The sequence below is a fragment of the Somniosus microcephalus genome, chromosome 6 (assembly GCF_052327205.1).
Source record: "Somniosus microcephalus isolate GS21.2 chromosome 6, FLI_Smic_1.0, whole genome shotgun sequence".
NCBI lineage: Eukaryota > Metazoa > Chordata > Chondrichthyes > Squaliformes > Somniosidae > Somniosus > Somniosus microcephalus.
In genome coordinates this window covers 122,421,370-122,442,007 of record NC_140992.1, presented here as the reverse complement: position 1 = coordinate 122,442,007, position 20,638 = coordinate 122,421,370, and the positions used below count along the sequence as shown (strand labels likewise).

General features: G+C 50.1%; 1 protein-coding gene across 1 annotated transcript in view; it reads left to right on the top strand.

Moving 5' to 3' along the window:
- LOC147116049 (sushi, nidogen and EGF-like domain-containing protein 1) overlaps positions 1-20,638 on the top strand; it is a 135,539-nt gene that overhangs the window by 60,367 nt on the left and 54,534 nt on the right. The window contains exons 16-17 of the mRNA XM_085990763.1: positions 9,399-9,486; positions 11,482-11,558. Of these exons, the coding sequence (XP_085846889.1) occupies positions 9,399-9,486; positions 11,482-11,558 (165 nt within the window). The remainder of the gene's footprint in view (positions 1-9,398; positions 9,487-11,481; positions 11,559-20,638) is intronic.

The window sequence follows — 20,638 nt, the reverse complement described above, 5'->3', positions numbered from 1 at the left end:
TGGGGTGTAACAGAGGGAGTGTTATAATGTAGTGAGGATGGGGTGCAACAGAGGGAGTGTTATAATGTAGTGAGGGTGGGGTGTAACAGAGTGAGTGTTATATTGTAGTGAGGATGGGGTGTAACAGAGGGAGTGTTATAATGTAGTGAGGGTGGGGTGTAACAGAGGGAGTGTTATATTGTAGTGAGGGTGGTGTGTAACAGAGGGAGTGTTATATTGTAGTGAGGATGGGGTGTAACAGAGGGAGTGTTATAACGTAGTGAGGGTGGGGTGTAACAGAGGGAGTGTTATATTGTAGTGAGGATGGGGTGTAACAGAGGGAGTGTTATATTGTAGTGAGGATGGGGTGTAACAGAGGGAGTGTTATAATGTAGTGAGGGTGGGGTGTAACAGAGGGAGTGTTATATTGTAGTGAGGGTGGTGTGTAACAGAGGGAGTGTTATATTGTAGTGAGGATGGGGTGTAACAGAGGGAGTGTTATAACGTAGTGAGGGTGGGGTGTAACACAAGGGCCTAGAAATTCAGTTGTTAGCGCCAGCCGCTAGCGCCTTAGGAGGAGGAGAAGTGGGGCGCTAAGCGGCTAGTGCCCAGGCACGGCACAATCTGCGCCTCTTGTGAACTTCACTTAAGATTTAGCGGCGGCGCAAAACCGCAGCACCTGCTCAGCTGCGCGCGCAGATCCTGATGTCATTTCATGGTGCAACGCCCTTGGTGCGCCCCGAACCGGAACTTCAGTGGCGCTGCCCTTATGTGCGCCTAGCACCCCCAGCGACTGATAGAGGGGAACGGTTCCCAGTCGCAGCGGGGCGCCGGGACGCTAATTAAAGGGGACTCCTCCTGCAGTATAAGTGGCAGCCATTTTGTTCCACTCCTTCTTTTGTGAGAGAGAGATATTTGGAGAGAGACAAAGGGAGAAATCTTTCTGGTTTGGCTCAATGCTCGCTCAGGTACTTGTGGCTTCAGGCCAGAGCTTTGCACTTGGATTTAACTTTCAGTGCCATAGCCTTGATTCGAAACATATGATAGGGGCTGCAGTGGGTGGAAACGTTAGCTTACTGCATTGCATTCAAAGGGCTCAGAGACGCCGTGAGCGAGTGCCAGTCATGGCCAGACGGAGAAGGGCCAACAGGCGTCGGCACAGGAGGCCATACCCACCCAGGGTATACCGCCAGCAGTTCTCATATCTGAACATGTCTGAGGAGCAGTGTGTTCGGAGGCTGCGATTCAGAAGGGAGGTGATCACTGAGATCTGCCACCTGCTTCACAGAGATCTGCAGCCACAGCTGAGGAGCAGGACCGGTGCTAGTGCAAGCAGCACGGAGTGCGAGTAGCAGAGAGTGCTGAGAGAGTTTGGGTAAGTGAGAGAGTTAGGGTAAGTGGGGTGTTAGGTGCTGTTTCTGTTTTGTTGCTGGCCTTGTTTTTCCTGCCAGTCTTAAGGATTAGCAGACATCGTGGAGGCGGAGCAGAGAGGCGAGGCCCAGTCGAGGCAGTCGGGAGCAGCAGCGGGTGTTGCGTCAAGTCGGAGCAGCGAGGCGAGGCAGCCTAAACAGGCTCCACAGGCAACATTCCAAGGGGAGGTCAGAATTCAAAAGTAACATCACAGCCAAGCTGGTAGGTGATTGGCTGGTTAGTGAGTACTTTTCCTTCCCTTTTAAACCTTTACAAGTTGGTAAGTTCAATTAAATAGAGGTGTGATATTCATCATCTTGAATCGGGGCAGAGGGTATTTAAAAATAATAATAAATTTAACTAATTACATAGAATGGGAGAGCAGGTGATGTGTTACTGCTGCAATATGTGGGAGCTGGTGGACACCATTGATGTTCACAGTGATCAAATTTGCAGTAAGTGCTAGCTGCTCGAGGAACTCCGGCTCCGTGTTGATGAGCTGGAGTTCGAGCTTCAAACACTGAGACACATCAGGGAGGGGGAGAGTTACGTGGACTCTGTGTTCCAGGAAGTCGTCACACCAATTAGATTAACTAATTCAGATGTAATCCGTGGTCAGGGACAGGAGGGTGTGACTATCAGTGAGGCAGGTACGGGGATCCAGGAGGTAGTGTTGGAGGAGCCACAGCCCTTGCTCTTGTTCAACAGGTTCGAGGCTCTTAGTCCCTGTGAGGACGGGAACAGGGACTGCAGGAAGGATGAGTAACCTGGCCACAGCACCGTGGAACGAGGGGCCATTCAAATGGGGGGAGTAAAAAGAAATGTTGTAGTGGTAGGGGATAGATAGGGTTCTTTGCAGCCGAGAGTGAGAGTCCCGAAGGTTGTGTTGCCTGCCCGGTGCCAGGGTTAAGGACATCTCCTCTGGGCTGGAGAGAAACTTGGAGTGGGAGGGGGAGGATCCAGTTGCCGTGGTCCATGTTGGTACCAATGACATAGATAGGACAAGGAAAGAGGTTCTGCTGAGGGAGTATGAGCAGCTAGGGGCCAAATTAAAAAGCAGAACCACAGGGGTAATAATCTCTGGATTACTACCTGAGCCACGAGCAAATTTGGCTAGGGTAAATAAAATCAGAGAGTTAAATGCGTGGCTCAAAGACTGGTGTGGGAGAAATGGGTTTTGCTTCCTGGGACACTGGCACCAGTACTGGGACAGGAGAGAGCTGTTCCGTTGGGACGGACTTCACTTGGCCAGTGCTGGGACTAGAATCCTGGCGAATCGAATAACTAGGGCTGTCGAGAGGGCTTTAAACTAATTAGTGTGGGGGGAGGTTTCAAGAGAGCGAAAAATAAAAATGTCAGCGGAGAAGGCAATAGAGCAAGATAGGAGTGGGGGAATTAAAAACCAGAGCGCGTCAGGAAGGGACAGAATATATAAAGATAAAGGTAAAGTAGTAAAGGGGGTAAAAGCAGGAATAAATTGTCACAAAACATATCTAAAAGTTCTTTATCTGAATGCACGCAGCATTCGTAACAAAATAGACGAGTTGACGGTACAAATAACTACACATGGGTATGATCTGGTGGCCATTACAGAAACATGGCTGCAGGGTGACCATGACTGGGAACTAAACATCCAGGGGTATTTGACAATTAGGAAGGACAGACAGGAAGGAAAGGGAGGTGGGGTGGCTGTGTTAATAAAGGATGGAATCACTGCAATAGTGAGAAATGATATTGTGTCAAAGGATCAGGATAGTGAAACGGTTTGGGTGGAGATAAGGAATAATAAGGGGAAAAAGTCACTAGTGGGCGTAGCCTATAGGTCCCCTAACAGTTGCAACTCTATTGGTCGGAGTATAAATCAGGAAATAGTTGGGGCTTGTAATAAGGGAACAGCTATAATCATGGGAGATTTTAACTTTCATATTGACTGGACAAATAAAATTGGGTAGGGCAGCCTTGAGGAAGAGTTCATAGAGTGCATTAGGGACGGGTTCCTTGAGCAGTATGTTACTGAACCAACCAGGGGGCAGGCAATCTTAGATTTGGTCCTGTGTAATGAGACAGGATTAATAAAAAATGTCCCAGTAAAGGATCCCCTTGGAATGAGTGACCATAACATGGTTGAATTCCAAATTCAGTTGGAGGGTGAGAGAGTTGGATCTCAAACCAGCGTACTAAGCTTAAATAAAGGAGACTATGAAGGTATGAGAGCAGAGTTGACTAAAGTGGACTGGGAAAATAGATTAAGGTATAAGACGGTACATGAGCAGTGGTGTACATTCAAGGAGATATTTCACAACTTTCAAGAAAAATATATTCCACTGAGGAAAAAGGGGCGTAAAAGAAAAGACAGCCATCCGTGGCTAAGTAAAGTAATAAAGGATAGTATCCGACTGAAAACAAGGGCATATAAAGTAGCCAAATCTAGTGGGAGGATAGAAGATTGGGAAGCATTTAAAAGCCAGCAAAGAATAACTAAAAGATTAATTAAGAAAGGGAAGATAGATTATGAAAGTAAACTAGCAAAAAATATAAAAACAGATAGCAAGAGTTTCTACAGTTATATAAAAGAAGAAGGGTGGCTAAAGTGAATGTTGGTCCCTTAGAGGACGAGACCGGGAAATTAGTAGTGGGGAACATGGAGATGGCAAAAACGCTGAACAAATATTTTGTATCAGTCTTTACAGTAGAGGACACTAAAAAAGATCCCAACAATGGACAAACAGGGGGCTATAGGGGGGGAGGAGCTAAGCACGATTAAAATCACTAAGGAGATGGTACTCGGTAAGATAATGGGACTTAAGGCAGATAAATCCCCTGGACCTGATGGCTTACATCCTAGGGTCTTGAGAGAAGTGGCGGTAGGGATTGCGGATGCATTGGTGGTAATTTTCCAAAACTCCCTGGATTCAGGAAAGGTCCCAGCAGATTGGGAAACTGCTAATGTAATGCCCTTATTTAAAAAGGGAGGTAGATAAAAGGCTGGAAACGATAGACCAGTTAGCCTAACATCTGTGGTTGGTAAAATGTTGGAGTCCATTATTAAGGAAGCAGTGACAGGACATTTGGATAAGCATAATTTAATTGGACAGAGTCAGCATGGTTTATGAAGGGGAAGTCATGTTTGACAAATTTGCTCGAATTCTTTGAGGACGTAACAAACAGGGTGGATAAAGGGGAACCAGTGGATGTGGTGTATTTGGACTTCCAAAAGGCATTTGACAAGATGCCACACAAAATTTACTGCACAAGATAAAAAAATCACGGGATTGGAGGTAATATACTGGCATGGGTGGAAGATTGGCTATCTAACAGAAAACAGAGAGTTGGGATAAATGGTTCGTTCTCGGGTTGGCAATCAGTAACTAGTGGTGTTCCGCAGGGGTCAGTGCTGGGACCCCAACTCTTTACAATCTATATTAATGATTTGGAGGAGGGGACCGAGTGTAACATATCCAAGTTTGCTGAAGATACAAAGATGGGAGGGAAAGCAGTGAGTGAGGAGGACATAAAAAACCTGCAAAAGGACATAGACAGGCTAAGTGAGTGGGCAGAAATTTGGCAGATGGAATATAATGTTGGAAAGTGTGAGGTTATGCACTTTGGCAGAAAAAAATCGAAGAGCAAGTTATTATCTAAATGGAGACACACTGCAAAGTGCTACAGTACAAAGGGATCTGGGGGTCCTGGTGCATGAAACACAGAAGGTTAGTATGCAGGTACAGCAGGTGATCAGGAAGGCCAATGGAATCTTGGCTTTTATTGCAAGGGGGATGGAGTATAAAAGCAGGGAAGTCTTGCTTCAGTTATACAAGGTACTGGTGAGGCCACACCTGGAATATTGCATACAGTTTTGGTTTCCATATTTAAGAAAAGATATACTTGCTCTCGAGGCAGTTCAGAGTAGGTTCACTCGGTTGATTCCGGAGATGAGGGGGTTGACTTATGAGGAAAGGTTGAGTATGTTGGGCCTCTACTGATTGGAATTCAGAAGAATGAGAGGCGATCTTATCGAAACATATAAGATTGTGAGGGGGCTTGATCGGGTGGATGCGGGGAGGATGTTTCCACTGATGGGTGAGATTAGAACTAGGGGGCATAATCTTAGAATAAGGGGCTGCCCTTTCAAAACTGAGATGAGAAACTTCTTCATTCAGAGGGTAGTAAATCTATGGAATTTGCTACCTCAGAGAGCTGTGGAAGCTGCGACATTAAATAAATTTAAAACGGAGATAGACAGTTTCCTAGCTGATAAGGGAATTAGGGGTTACGGGGAGCGGGCAGGGAAGTGGACGTGAGTCTAGGTTCAGATCAGCCATGATCCTACTGAATGGCGGAGCAGGCCCGAGGGGCCGTATGGCCTACTCCTGCTCCTACTTCTTATGTAGGACGTCTCTGTCGGTGGCAGTGAAGGTGACGGTGGCTCTCAACTTCTATGCCACCGGCTCCTTCCAATCCGCTACTGGGGACATTGCCAACATCTCCCAGTTCGCGGTACATTGCTGCATCCGCCAGGTGACCAATGCCCTTTTCAGAAGGAGACGTCAGTTCATCTCCTTCCCCATGACCCTGGACAAGCAGCAAGAGCATGCAATGGGATTTGCAGCATTAGCGGGCTTCCCCATGGTGCAGGGCGCCATTGCCTGCATGCATGTGGCTTTGCGGGCACCTCTACAGAATGCCGATGATTACTGCAACCGGAAAGGCTACCATTCGCTCAACGTGCAGTTGGTGTGTGACCACAGGCAGCTCATACTAGCTGTCAATGCCCGCTTTCCAGGCAGCAGCCACGATGCCTTCATCCTGCGCCAGACTTCTGTGGCAGACATTTTCGAAGCCCAGGATCACCCACGAGGATGGCTTCTCGGGGACAAAGGTTTTCCTTTGTGCACCTGGCTGATGACCCCGCTCCATGCGCCCAGCACCCCTGCTGAAGAGCGATACAATGACAGCCATCAAACAACCAGGAACATCATTGAGCACACAATTGGCGTGCTCAAGCAACGGTTCCGCTGTCTGGATCGTTCCGGGGGAGCCCTACATTACTCGCATGAGCGAGTCTCCCATTTCATTGTAGTGTGCTGCATGCTGCACAACCTGGCTATCTGCAGGACTCAGCCACAGCCAGTAGACATTGGAGGACCACCAGAGGAGGAGGAGGAGGAGCACCAGCACGGGAGGGAGGCACAAAGTGCAAGGGCCGTCCGTCGGCAGCTTATTGCAACTCTGTTCTAGGCCCCCTCTCAGGGAATGGCTTGTGCCAATGAAAGAAGATGAATGTAGCCGCTCCGCAAGCCCTCAGCCGGTCAAGGCAACAAATACTTCCAAAAGCAAACATGGACAATGCAATTAAAGAACATTTTTTACTGTGCAAACTCTGTGCCCTTCCCGCATGACAAACTAATTCAGAGAAACCCCCCAAAAAACAGTCAGAGACATAACTGGCTCTCTCAACCTTCAGAAAATGCAAAAAGCAGTTAAACAAAAATGACCATGATCCTCGGCCTTTATAAAAAAACAAACACAACAGTCTCGGCCTTCATATATAAAAGAACCCTCTCGGCCTCATATATAAAAAAATCATTTGGCCACACCTTCTACTTTTTCCCCTGTGAGGGTGATCCGTCTCGCTTCCGCAAGTGGCCCCTTCCCGCCCTGCAGCTCCTCCTCAATGGGACCCCAGTGGCTGCAGCAAGGCTGGGGGAAGGCTGCTGAGGGTCAGATGGTGAGACGGCAGAGGCCCTTGGGGGTCGGCCTGGACCAGCTCTGGGCCTGGAGGGGCCGGCTGCTGACTGCTCCAACTCTGCTTGGGCGGCAGCAGTCTGTCCTACGGGTGGTGGCAGCTGCAGTGGAGGAGTGACAGTGTTGGCTGCAGGAATGCTGCCAACCTGACAGAGCACAGGCACTCCCTGGTCGGCTGATACACTGGCACTCGCACGGGCCAGCACTGCAGCATGCGCAGCAATCTGCTGAAGCACAGACTGCTGGGCTGCTGCGGCACGGCGAGGGCCCCGGTGATGCCTGGCCCACCCAGTGAGGGTGGCAGCAGTTAGTGCCCGTGTGGCCCTGGTCTGTGTCTGCATCACACCAGCCAGTGAATGCACGGCACGACTGAGCACTTGGCTGGAAGCCGCCTGTAATGCAACGAAGTCCTGCTGTCTCCTAGCCCGTGCTGCCGCGACGTCCTGCAGACTCCTGGCCTGTGCTGCACTGAATTCTTGCAGACTCCTGGCCTGTGCTGCCCCGAATTCCTGTACACTCCTTGCCAGTGACTCTATGGAGTCAGGCATCCTTGCCACTGCAGCCATGAGCTCAGTTTGCCTGTGCTCAGCCTGGGCGCCCATTTCAGCAAGGAGCCGCACCTCCTCTGCGCTCACCGTAGCAGGACTGGAGGCCGCACTCCCCCTCCGGGGAGAAGGCCGCCGAGCTTCCCCACCCCTCCCGCGTTGCTGCAGCCCGCTGGGCCCCGGAGCTTCACTCTCCTCAGACCATTCCCCCCTGCTCCCAATCCAGGGAAGACGTGCCCCCATCATGGCCATGGGCTGCCTCGGCTGAGGGTGTCACTGATGGGCCGGCTTCCTCTTCCTCCTCCTCGATTTCCGATTCAGACACAGTGCCAGCTTGCGGGCCCGCCTCGTCACCTGGTGATTCACCATCTGAAAGCAGGGAGGCACAAGAGTTGCTTTAGAGTGAGGACAGGGCGGCAGCGAGGGAGGCATGAGTGCTGCTATGCACTGCATTGGTTCAATAGTGGCAAAGGATGCTGGTGTGAGGCGCAAGTGGAAAGAGAGAGGTCAAAAAGGTGATGACCTTACCATTGGGGCCCAGAACAGGGTCGGCATCTCCACTGGTGATGGGGCCAATCAGCCGGCCTGCCATAATGCGCTCCACATGCTGTTCCAGGCCACTGAGCTGTTTGAGGTCAGGACGGCCTACCCCAGTCTGTCGCTGCTGCCTTCGGTTGTGGGCCAGCTTGCCCTGCAAGAGAAAGGACGGCCTCTAAGTACAGTGTCAAGCCCTGATCTTGCCTGCACTGCCTCCCATGGTGAAATAGCCCTGACAGTGTGAAGCCCTGATCTTGCCTGCACTGCCTCCCATGGTTGAATAGCCCTGACAGTGTGTATCCCTCATCTTGCCTGCACTGCCTCCCATGGTGGAATAGCCCTGACAGTGTGTAAAGTGTTGAATGTGCAAGTGATTTTCATGACAGTTCCACAGCTGCTGGATGAGGCCTGGGCATTAGGGCTTTCAGGTCCCTTTGGCCATAAAGTGAGGTGCACATGCAGGGATGAGGAGGATACTGGAAAGGGTACTCACCCTGACAACCCGAGTGAGGTCGTTGAACTTTTTCTGCATTGCACAGGAGTCCTGCCAGCCATGCTGTTGGAGGTCACCCTGTTTGCCACCTCCCTCCGGCTTTTCTATACTCATTGGGCAGCGGCCTCCTGCCACTTTCTGGGAAGAGGACAAGGCGCCTGCGCTCCACTGCGCCAACCAGTACCTTCAGGTCACCCTCGCTGAAGCGCTGCGCTCGCTCCCTGGCCTTCTCCATTGTCCTGGGCGTTGAACTGTTGAAGCAGCAATGGGCAGGCCTTGTTTCAGGGCTGCAGTGTGCAGGGCGTGGCAGCCAAACAAATCCACCCTCCCCCTTTAAGAGCTGACCGGCGCCAGCGTGTCTGCCTTCAATCAGCAACTCGCCGCACCTGCGCTGCGCCCGCACTCGGTGGTAGCGCCCCGGCTCGCCGGCTTAGCGCCTTATGACAGTCGTGCATCGCCTGCTTTAGCGCAGCAGCAACCTCTTGGGGCAATGCAACTGAATATCGGCAAAGGTGGCGCTAAGTTGCGCCGGGTGCAAAATTTAGCGAACGCCCGGCTGTAGCGCGCCAAACGTGGCTATACTGAATTTCTAGGCCAAGGCCTTTTAGTCTGGAGTTAATGTAAACTAAATAGAATGGTGCGTTTGATGCTGGGTTGTATTATTAAAGCTTCTTTTCTCTTGCCTTCAGTTTGTAAGAAGCTGCCTCATCCCTGCACACGCCTGTACTCTGAAACAAAATCCATTCCCGTGTGGGAGGACAGCGTCTTCCAGTTCAAGTAAGTTTCCTGCTCTCACTTCAGCCAGAAATCATTCTGGGAGTCAGTTTTTTAAACAATCGAAACCTAAAAGCTGTAAAAGACCATTAGGATCATCTCGGGGTTAATTTGAGAAAATGGAGTGCTTACTTCTAACTGCGTTAGTAAAGGTTCCTGTGGCCACAAGGAGAGAGGGAACAGTGTGGCCTAGCAATACATACTGGGACCTCTTGATTTTCATGTCGAGAAATGATTTTGGACATAGATACAAGGTGGATGATATTGAAGTTTGCTGATGAAAGCAAATTAGAGGAAAGGGAAATAGTGAGGAAGAAAGCAGGAGATTGCAGGAAGACATAGGGCTAGAAATTCATTATATCCCAGGAGTGGGCAGTGTCATTGGAAAAGTTTGAGAATTAGCGCCAGGCACAAATGGTTTAGACTGCCGTCAAAATTCATCCTCACTGCTCAATAAAATAATTGGAGTCCTAATTCAAGTCTTAAAGCCCAAGCTCATTGGTAGTACACTCAAAGGGTGGGCCAATATCAGGTGCAGTCTAATCACAAGTCATCAATACCACAAGCTTTTCCCAGTACTTAAAGGGAAGGTTCATTGATATTGCTGCACCTCATTCTCAACATTGCTGGCTCTGCAGCTGCCTTAGCAAGAAGCACAACAAGGAGAAGGAGAAGGAGAAGGAGAAGGAGCAGGAGCAGGAGCTGGAGCTGGAGCTGGAGCTGGAGAACTGAAGCACTGAAGCAGGTGTGCTCATGGCAGATCCACCTCAGTCGGGTCATCAGGGTAATTGAATGCTTCAACAAATGCTGCATACCACCATCTATACCACAAGCTTCACACACTGCCCAAAGCACCAGACCCCCAACATTCACCCATCAACAATCACTACCTACCAACACTCACACCCACATCTCACACCTTGCACACATTGAGAGTTATTCAACTATGGCAGGCGCAAGAGTCATTAGTTATTAGAATGAATGTGATATGTGTGATATGTTTATGCATAAATTTATCAATGGAGTTTGGAATATTTTGTGGTCTCTATCATTTCACCTTTGCACCCAGGAAGACACTATGATATGGCATGACACAGGGATGGTATGATGGGGATGTGGTGAGCAAAAGGGATCTGAGGTTTAGGTCACCTGGTGTGAGGCTGGAGGTCTGGTTGCAGGAGGTGGCAGAGTTCTGTGACCACCACCTTGGTGATGCGAAGCCATCAAATACACTGCTCCTCGCTGAATTGAAGGTAGGAGAAGTACTGTCGGAATACCCTCGGAGGGTAAGGTGAGAGCCCTGATGTCTCTCATCCCTCTGAGCACATGTTCCTGTATTTCTCTCTGCCATAGATCCTGGAGGGTGAGGTGGCATGGCAGTACAGCCCCCATTAATGTTGCCAAGTGTAGCAGTTTGAATCTTTGAACAATAAATGTAGCTACCTTGTAGTAGAAATGTAGCAATTTTGTGGTTGCCAGAAGACTACTGATACAAAAGAAGCTTGAAATGACTCATAGAAACTGTTGGAGTGGGTGAAACTGACAAGAAACCACTGAAATTAACCTGCCCAGACAGCTGGGAGTGATTAATGCTGATGCCTTTAAATAATGTCGCTGGAGCCGGCTTCCTGGAGCTGCACACTAGCTCTCCCTGTCGCTGTCTGGGCGAGGTGCTAAGGTAAGTGGTGACAATAAATTTTGCAGACCGGGTGGCCAGTGAGCGTTTCACACTCACTGACGTCACGATCTGCCTGGCGTTGAAGTCCCCGGCGATACCTCTTACTGGTGGCGCAATGGGAGGGCCAGATTTGTCATGTGGCGCTGGATTCGCCTCGCCTCAGCGCCCCATTACAGCCATCTGCTGGCGTTAATGGGAGGTGCTAAGGTACCGAATTTTTCCCCCATAGAGCTTGGAGGAGTGGGTTAGAGTTTTGGCTTTCACTGTGTAACCTCTTAGTGGGAGTACGGATGTTCTTATATTTCACTTTTGTTTTTAAGGTATAAAAGAATTTATAAAGTTCACCAGGATACCTGCTACAAAGAAGTTTGTGAGCCTGTTGTACACAGAACACCCAGTGAGTATTCACACCCAGAATGTCTGTAGCAATGGGAGGATTTTCATTACCCAGGCATTCAGTCCAATGGTGAGCCATGTGGTATTGAGGGAAGGACAGCTGAAAGAATTGTAGATATTAAAAATGATTGTTTCCTTACACAACATGTTAGAGGAAATAGAGATGATCGGGTACTAGATTTAGTTTTGATGCAGTATCAAACTTCTGTGTGGGGGAACAGCTGGATAAAATTGACCACAATATTATGAGATTCAACTTGACCAAACCAAAGTTGCTGAAAATTAATGCTAAATCCGGATTTCTGGTGGGCTAGACTTGAATTGAGTTGATTAGACAGGGATAGTACGAACACATAGTTAAACCATCCTAATGCAAAACAAACCCGGTATGTCCCTAGGCTTAAAAGAAGGGTACCTGGTAAAACAGAGCCCAAGTAGCTAACTTGGTCATTTTCAAGGACAAATCAGATTTAAACCACAATAGTTTTACAGACTAAAAGAAAATAGTTCTCAGGAGTACAAGGATAGGTATCGAGCTCGGCTAAAGGCAACAAAAGCTGATATCAGAGCAGCCGAACAACCATGAGAAGAGGATAGTGGATAACTGTGGTAACAATAATAAAGCTGTTTCATCTACGTTAGGGGACAGAGGGTCATTAAGGACTGCATAGGGCTGCTGACCATTTCCTCAGGATAGATTCAGGTGAGCTCTCACGATATGACGAAGGTTTTAAATGACTACTTTGCATCAGCCTGCACTCCAATAGATGATGCTCAGTTACTAGTAATGCACTGGACAGTTGGCGCTAAAGTTGTAAACATCAAAGTGGATGCGGAGATAACTGTATTAAATAATGGGTCTCAAATCAGTTTGGGCTGCTGCCAGCCGAGAGTGTTCAAAGAAATGGGAGCAGTGTTCAGCGAGCCCCTTGCTTATATATTCATTAGAGTCTAGGATTGTTCCCATAGACTGGAGGTAGGCTCATGAGGTGGCAATATTCAAAAAGGGCAACATCACTCTCCTTGTTTGACTCAGCATTCATTTTTTTGATTATGCCCTTGTGAAGAGTTTGGGGATGTTTTTCCTACATTGAGACAGTCTATAAATGCCAGCTGCTGTGATTTAACATTCAGACACCACCTATTATAGCCCACATACCCTCCTGTAACATTCATACACACCCAGTAAAAAACACGCATCCTTTTGTAACATCCATACGCTGCATGGTGCAAACCACACATGCCATTGGACATCCAGAACCTCTGCCAATTATAATCCACAACATGCGTCAGAACTCTTGGGGGTGAAATTGAAGAGAGCGAGGTCTTGTTGCCCTTTTTGAATATTGCCACCACATGGGCCTACCTCAAGCCTATGGGAGCAATCCTAGTAACGGGAAAAAAGAGAGAGCGGGCTGCACAAAATGATCCCAAACGGAGTGCTTCTAGACAGAGTGCTAAATTTGGGAATTCAGAGAGAGTGGGAATTTGGAGCAGAGGTACAAGGAGGAGAGAGCAAGAGGAGCGGCTGGAGATAAAGATAGGCCCAAGAGCCCAGAGGGAGTGCGAGGTAAGCAACGCCAGCACAAGGGAAGGAGCTGAAGAGGAAAAAAAACAAATTGGTAAGTAGCTGGTGAGTGTTCTTTTTTAAGTCTTGAGTTTATTTCTGCTAAGTTAGTTAATAATCTATTAAGTAGAGGCATGGCAGGGCAGGGCACCTCAGTCACGTGGAATGCACATCTTGTGCCATGTGGGAACTCCAGGATGCTTCCAATGTCCTGGACAACCACATGTGCAGAAAGTGGCGCCAGCTGGAGGAGCTGGAGCAGCAGCTGGCATCACTGCGGTGCATCTGTGAGGCTGAGAGCTACATGGATAGCACATTTCAGGAGGTGGTTACCCCACAGTGTAAGAGTGTGCAGGCAGAGAGAAAATGGGTGACCGCCAGACAGACAAGGAGGACCAGGCAGGTAGTGCAGGAGTCCCCTGAGTGCATCTTGCTCTCCAACATACTAGTGAGGGCGATGGTTCCTCTGGGGTGTACAGCCAGAGCCAAGTCCACGGCACCACGGGTAGCTCAGCTGTACAGGGGGGAGGAGGAAGATCGGGAAAACAATAGTGGTAGGGGATTCGATAGTTAGGGGAACAGACAGGCATTTCTGTGGCCGCAGACGTGATTTCAGGATGGTATGTTGCCTCCCTGGTGCCAGGGTCAAAGATGTCACCGAGTGGCTGCAGAACATTCGGGGGGGGAGGGGAGGGTGAACAGCCAGAGGTCGTGGTCCATATCGGTACCAACGACATAGGTAGAAAGAGGGATGAGGTCCTGCAGGCAGATTTTAGGGAGCTAGTGAAAAGATTAAAAACCTGGAACTCAAAGGTAGTAATCTCTGGATTACTCCTGGTGCAACGTGCTAGTGAGTATAGAAATAGGAGGATAGAGCAGATGAATGTGTGGCTGGAGAGATGGTGCAGGAGGGAGGACTTTAGATTCCTGGGACATTGGGACCGGTTCTGGGGGAGGTGGGACCTATACAGGCCGGGCAGGTTGCACCTCAACCGGAACCAGTGGCCCAGTAACTCCGGGCACAACGCGTGAGTACGGACGGGGTACTCACGCGTGTGCCCGGAGGAATTGCCGGATTTCAGCATGCACAGCGCATGCGCTGAAAACCGGCATTTCCTGTCCTCTGACCCAAGGGGTTAAGAGACAGAGCGCGCACGACTGCACAGGCAGCGTGTGCGCAGTGAAATTCCTTTTTTTTTCCAGAGTTGCGCGCGTGTAAAGGCCTCCGGTCTTTATGCGTGGAAAAACCAGACATAAGTATTTAGTTTTTCAGGTAAGTGGGCTTTTAGTACAATATAGAAATTTTTTTTCCACAGGTTTGTTATTTTTAAAGAATTTACAGTAAGGTAAGTTTAGTTTTAGGCCCTATTTTTTTTTAATTTATTTTTTTCAAAAAATTGATTAATTGTTTAAAACATTTTTTTAAACTTATTTATAGTTAATATAATCAGTGGGAGGTTTTTTTAAATTTTATTTAAAGTTAAAGTAGTGTTTTGGCAGCCCATACTTTTCATGAGTTTGACAGCTCTTACTGTTGAAGTGCCTCAATAATTCCGAGACTCGATGTTAGCGAAACAAAACAAGGCTTTTATTAACTTAGAAAGTAACACGTAAGAGAGAGAGTTATCTTCCTTCTGGAGACTGAGGCCAGACTGAGCTAGCTTACAAAAGGGGCCAGGTATGGGCGGAGCCCTACACACAGCACATTCCAATAAACAATACAATGAGGACTGGGGGAAGGGAGATGAAACTGAAACCGACCACAGTCACAGGCAGTGGTGAGTGGAATATTTCATCACATTCACCCCTTCTATAGATTTAGTCTGTTCGGGGGTTTGATAGTCCTCTGCGACCGACGTGGCTGTTGTGGTGCCGCGGGTGTCGGCTGGGTGTCCCCGGTAGCCTCCTGGGTCTCTGCCGGGGGTGCCGCCAGGGTTGTTGAAGGGGTAGTTGGTGGGGGTGCCGTTGGTCGATGTTCTTCCGGGGGTGATGAAAGAGTAGTGGGTGGGTAAGAGTTGCTGTGATCGTTGTTGCTGCTATTGCCGTGGTTGTTGTCGATGCCGGCTGGGGCGACGTCTTTTATGGACACAGTGTCCTCCCTTCCGTCGGCGTGCCGGACATATGCGTATTGGGGGTTGGCGTGGAGTAGGTGTACTGGCTCCACGAGAGGGTCCGTCTTGTGGCCCCTCACATGCCTTCGCACGAGTACCGGACCTGGGGTGGAGAGCCATGACGGCATGGATACGCCTGAGGTGGATTTCCGGGGAAAGACAAACATTCGTTCATGAGGCGTGGCATTAGTGGCCGTACACAATAGCGACCGTATCGAATGGAGCACATCCGAGAGGACTTCCTGCCAGCGGGAGATAGGGAGGCCCTTGGTCCTTAGAGCTAGAGTGACTGCTTTCCATACTGTCCCGTTCTCTCGCTCCACTTGGCCGTTACCCCGGGGGTTGTAGCTGGTGGTACGGCTCGTGGCGATCCCCTTGGACAGCATGTACTGGCGTAGCTCTTCACTCATGAAGGACGCCCCCCTATCCGTATGGATGTAGCTCGGCATACCGAATAGGCAGAACAGGCTGTTGAGGCATTTAATGACCGTGGCGCTGGTCATGTCTGGGCAGGGGAAGGCGAATGGGAACCGGGAGTATTCGTCCACAATGTTCAGGAAGTAAACATTGCGGTCGACGGACGGGAGGGGGCCCTTGAAATCTAAGCTGAGCCACTCAAAGGGCCGTGTAGCTTTGATTAAGTGGGCTCTATCTGGGCGGTAGAACCGAGGCTTGCACTCAGCGCAAGTGCGGCAGTTCCTGGTCAGAGACCGAACTTCCTCAATCGAGTAGGGTAAGTTAAGGGACTTTATGAAGTGGAACAGCCGCGTGACCCCTGGGTGGCAGAGGTCGTTGTGGAGGGTCTGTAGCCGATCCCCGGTGGCGCTGGCACACATCCCTCGTGAGAGGGCGTCAGGGGATTCGTTAAGGGCCCCTGGCCGGTAAATGATGTCGTACTCGAAGGTGGAGAGCTCGATCTGCCACCTAAGAATCTTATCATTTTTAATCTTCCCCCTCTGTTTATTATTGAACATAAACACTACCGACCGCTGGTCAGTAAGTAGGGTGAAGCGTTTGCCGGCTAGGTAGTGGCGCCAGTGGCGCACTGCCTCCACGATGGCTTGGGCCTCCTTTTCCACGGAGGAGTGTCTGATCTCGGGCCCTTGGAGGGTCCTCGAGAAGAAAGCTACGGGCCGCCCCGCCTGGTTGAGGGTGGCCGCCAAGGCGAAGTCAGACTCATCACTTTCCACTTGAAATGGAGTGTTCTCGTCCACTGCCTGTAGCGTGGCCCGCTCAATATCCTGCTTAATGCTTTTGAAGGCGGCGTGGGCCTCAGCAGAGAGCGGAAAAGAGGATGCTTTCAAGACGGGGCGGGCTTTGTCGGAGTAGTTGGGGACTCATTGGGAATAATAAGAAAATAACCCCAGGCACCTTTTCAGGGCTTTGGGAGTGTTGGGCAGGGGCAGCTCCCGTAGGGGGCGCAATCGGTCGGGGTCTGGTCCGATTTCCCCATTCTCCACGCTGCCTTGTATGCAGAGGCACGTGGTGTTGAAAACGCACTTGTCCTCGTTGTAGGTGAGGTTTAATTTTTGTGCGGTTTCCAGGAACCTCTCGAGGTTCGAGTCGTGATCCTGCTGATTGTGGCCGCAGATGGTGACGTTGTCGAGGTAGGGGAAGGTTGCCTGCAAGTGGTGGTCATCGACCATGCGGTCCATCTCCCTCTGAAAGACCGAGACCCCATTCGTCACCCCAAAGGGGACTCTGAGGAATTGGTAGAGGCGTCCGTTCGCCTCGAAGGCGGTGTACGGGCGGTCCTCTGGTCTGATAGGGAGCTGGTGGTACGCTGGCTTGAGGTCGATGGTGGAGAACACCCGGTATTGGGCGATTTGGTTCACCATTTCTGATATCACAGAATCACAGAAACCCCACAGTGCAGATAGAGGCCATTTCGGCCCATCGAGCCTGCACCGACACATATCCCACCCTATCCCCGTAACCCCACGTATTTAATCCCCCCTAACACTAAGGGTCAATTTATCATAGCCAATCAACCTAACCCGCACATCTTTGGACTGTGGGAGGAAACCGGAGCACCCGGAGGAAACCCACGCAAACACGGGGAGAATGTGCAAACTCCACACAGACAGTCACCCGAGGCCGGATTCGAACCCGGGTCCCTGGCGCTGTGAGGCAACAGTGCTAACCACTATGCCACCGTGCTGCCCATATGCGGGGTAGCGGGTAGGCGTCTAGTTGGGTGTACCTGTTGATCGTTTGACTATAGTCGATCACCATCCGTTTCTTCTCGCTACCCCTTACCACTACCACTTGGGCGCGCCACGGGCTGTTGCTGCGTTCAATAATGCGCTCTTTCAGGAGCCTGTCTACCTCGGTCGCGATAAACCGCCTATCCTCCCAGCTGTACCTCCTGCTTTTGGTCGCTATTGGCCGGCAGTTAAGGGTAAGGTTCGCGAATAGCGAAGGCGGCTTTACCTTCAGGGTAGCCAGACCGCACACTGTGAGGGGCGGCTGGGACCCACCGTACTTGAGCGTGATGCTTTGGTGGTTGCACTGGAAATCCAGGCCCAAGATCACGCTCGCACATAGGTTCTTCATGATTAATACTTTAAAATTATCGTATACAGTTCCGTTAACGCCCAAGTGCACCGTGCAGTAACCCAGAATGGTCGATGTCTGGGTTTTATCAGCCATAGAGATGGTACCCTGAGCAGGGACCACCTTTAGGGAGAGTTGTTGTGCCAGTTCAGGGTGGATAAAACTCTCCGTGCTTCCACTGTCAATTAAACATTTAACCCGGCACCCGTTTACCTCGATGTCCACCATTGATTTGGATAGCGGGTGCGGCCTGGTCTGGTCCACTGTGACTGATGCCACTGTAGGGCCCTGATCGATACAAGATGGCGTCCACGCTGTCTGCTCATAAGATGGCGGACCCCACGAGGTCAGGCAAGATGGCGTCCAAGATGGCCGCTCCCACGGCGCACACGCGGCGGTGGCGGGTTTTCCGGCGGTTGGTTTTCCGGCGGGGTTCCCTCTGCACACCTTCCCGAAGTGCCCCTTCTTACCGCACTTAAAGCAGGTGGTGCCTTTCGCCGGGCACAGGTTTCTGGTGTGTTTTGGCTGCCCGCAGAAGTAGCAGTTGGGTCCCTGATGCATCGTGGCTGTCGTAGGGCTTCTGGGGGGGGAGCGGGGCCCCGCCGGTGTCGGGCTGCCGGGCGGGGAAGATGCCTTCCAAGATGGCGGCGCCCTCGGTGCACACGTGGCGGCGTGGACGGTGCGGGCTGAAGAGTAGGCGTCCGAGTTTCTCTGGGCCACATCCAGGGATCGCGCAGTGTCCGCAGCCTGTTTCAGGTCCAACCCTGTTTTTTCCAGCAGTCTTTGCCGGATGTAAGTGGAGCTGAGGCCTGTGATAAAGGCATCGCGAACAAGCTCGTCAGTGTACACTGCGGCTTTTACATCTCGGCACTTGCAGTCTTTGCCAAGCATTTTCAGGGTGCTTAGGAACTCCTCCACCGATTCCCCAGGTCGCTGTGCGCGAGTAGCAAGCAGATGCCTAGCATACACCTCATTCGTAGGCTGCTGGTAATGCGCCTTTAAGATGTTGCAGGCGGCCAGGTACGTATCGGCGCCTTGGATGAGGGGGTAAACCCGGTGGCTTACCCAATTCCGCAGAATTCCGAGTCTCATCCTCGCAGCATCCGTAGCGTCTTTGACGGCTGCGGAATTGTCCAGGAAGAATTCCATACGCTCAAACCAGTGTCCGAAGCGTGCTGATGCGTCCGGAGCATGTTGATCCAAATCCAAACGTTCGGGTTTCAGGAGTTGATCCATAGTGTTGAAAAATAAGTTAATAAAATTGATGTGCCTCAATAATTCTGAGACTCGATGTTAGCGAAACAAAACAAGGCTTTTATTAACTTAGAAAGTAACACGTAAGAGAGAGAGGTATCTTCCTTCTGGAGACTGAGGCCAGACTGAGCTAGCTTACAAAAGGGGCCAGGTATGGGTGGAGCCCTACACACAGCACATTCCAGCACATTCCAATAAACAATACAATGAGGACTGGGGGAAGGGAGATGACACTGAAACCGACCACAGTCACAGGCAGTGATGAGTGGAATATTTCATCACAACTGTCAAACTCATGAATGAGTTTCCCCTCCCTGATTGGCTGCACAGTGCTCACCTGATCCCAGCTGGCACATCGCACTAACTACGCCGCTGGATCAGGTAAGCACATCGTGCCAACAGCTGAACCGGGCCAGTGACAGGAAATGCAAGCAGGCCCAGGCTTCAGATGTCAGCGCGCAGGGTGAGTGCACATCGGGGGCTTGCACGCGCGGCAAGCTCCCGATCCTAATTTCAGGGCCAATGTCTCCATGGGGAGGTTTGCTAGTGCTGTTGGGGAGGCTTTAAATTAATTTGGCAGGGAGATGGGCACCAGGATGTAGCATTAGAAAGGAGAAACAAAGTGCACAAAGGATTGGGAAAGACAGATAGCACTAGAGTAAGAAATAGTAAGGTATTAAGTGGGGTCAGACTAAGAGAGAATGCAAGAAGGTCTAAGATAGGTTTACAGTTCATATGTGTAAACGCACAAAGTATGGTAAATTAGGTTGGTGAGCTGCAGGCGCAAATAGCCACATGGGAATATTAATGTCAAGGCGATAACGGAGACCTGGCTCAAAAAAGGGCAGGATTGGGTTTTAAATATTCCTGGATATAAGGTGTTCAGGAAAGATAGGGAAGAAAAGAAAGGAGGTGGGGTGGCAGTGTTGGTTAAGGAGAATGTTACAGGGCTGGAGAGAGAGGATGTCTTGGAGGGGTCAAGGACAGAATCTGTTTGGTTAGAGTTAAGAAATAATAGAGGTGCCATTACACTACTAGGCATATTCTATAGGCCACTAACTACTGTAGTGGGAAAGATATAGAGGAGCAAATTTGCAGGGAAATTACAGAGAGGTACAAGAACTGTAGAGTAGTGATAATGGGGGACTTCAATTATCCTAATATAGACTGGGATAGTAATAATGTAAAGGGCAGAGAAGGGGAAGAAGTGTTTTCAGGAGAACTTCCTGGATCAGTACGTTTCCAGCCCAGTGAGGAAGGAGGCATTGCTGGATCTAGTTCTGGGGAATGAGGTGGGTCAAGTGGAACAAGTGTCAGTAGAGGAACATTTAGGGAACAGTGATCACAGTATCATAAGGTTTAGATTAGCTATGGAAAAGGACAGGGAGCAATCTAGAGTAAAAATACTTAATTGGAGGCGGGCCAGTTTCAGTGGGTTGAGAACGGATCTGGCCTGGATAAATTGGAATCAAAGATTGGTAGGCAAAACTGTAATCAAACAATGGGCTGTCTTTAAAGAGGAGATGGTTCAGTTACAGTCGAGGTACATTCCCACGAGGGGGAAAGGTAGGGCAACTAAAGCTAGAGCTCCCT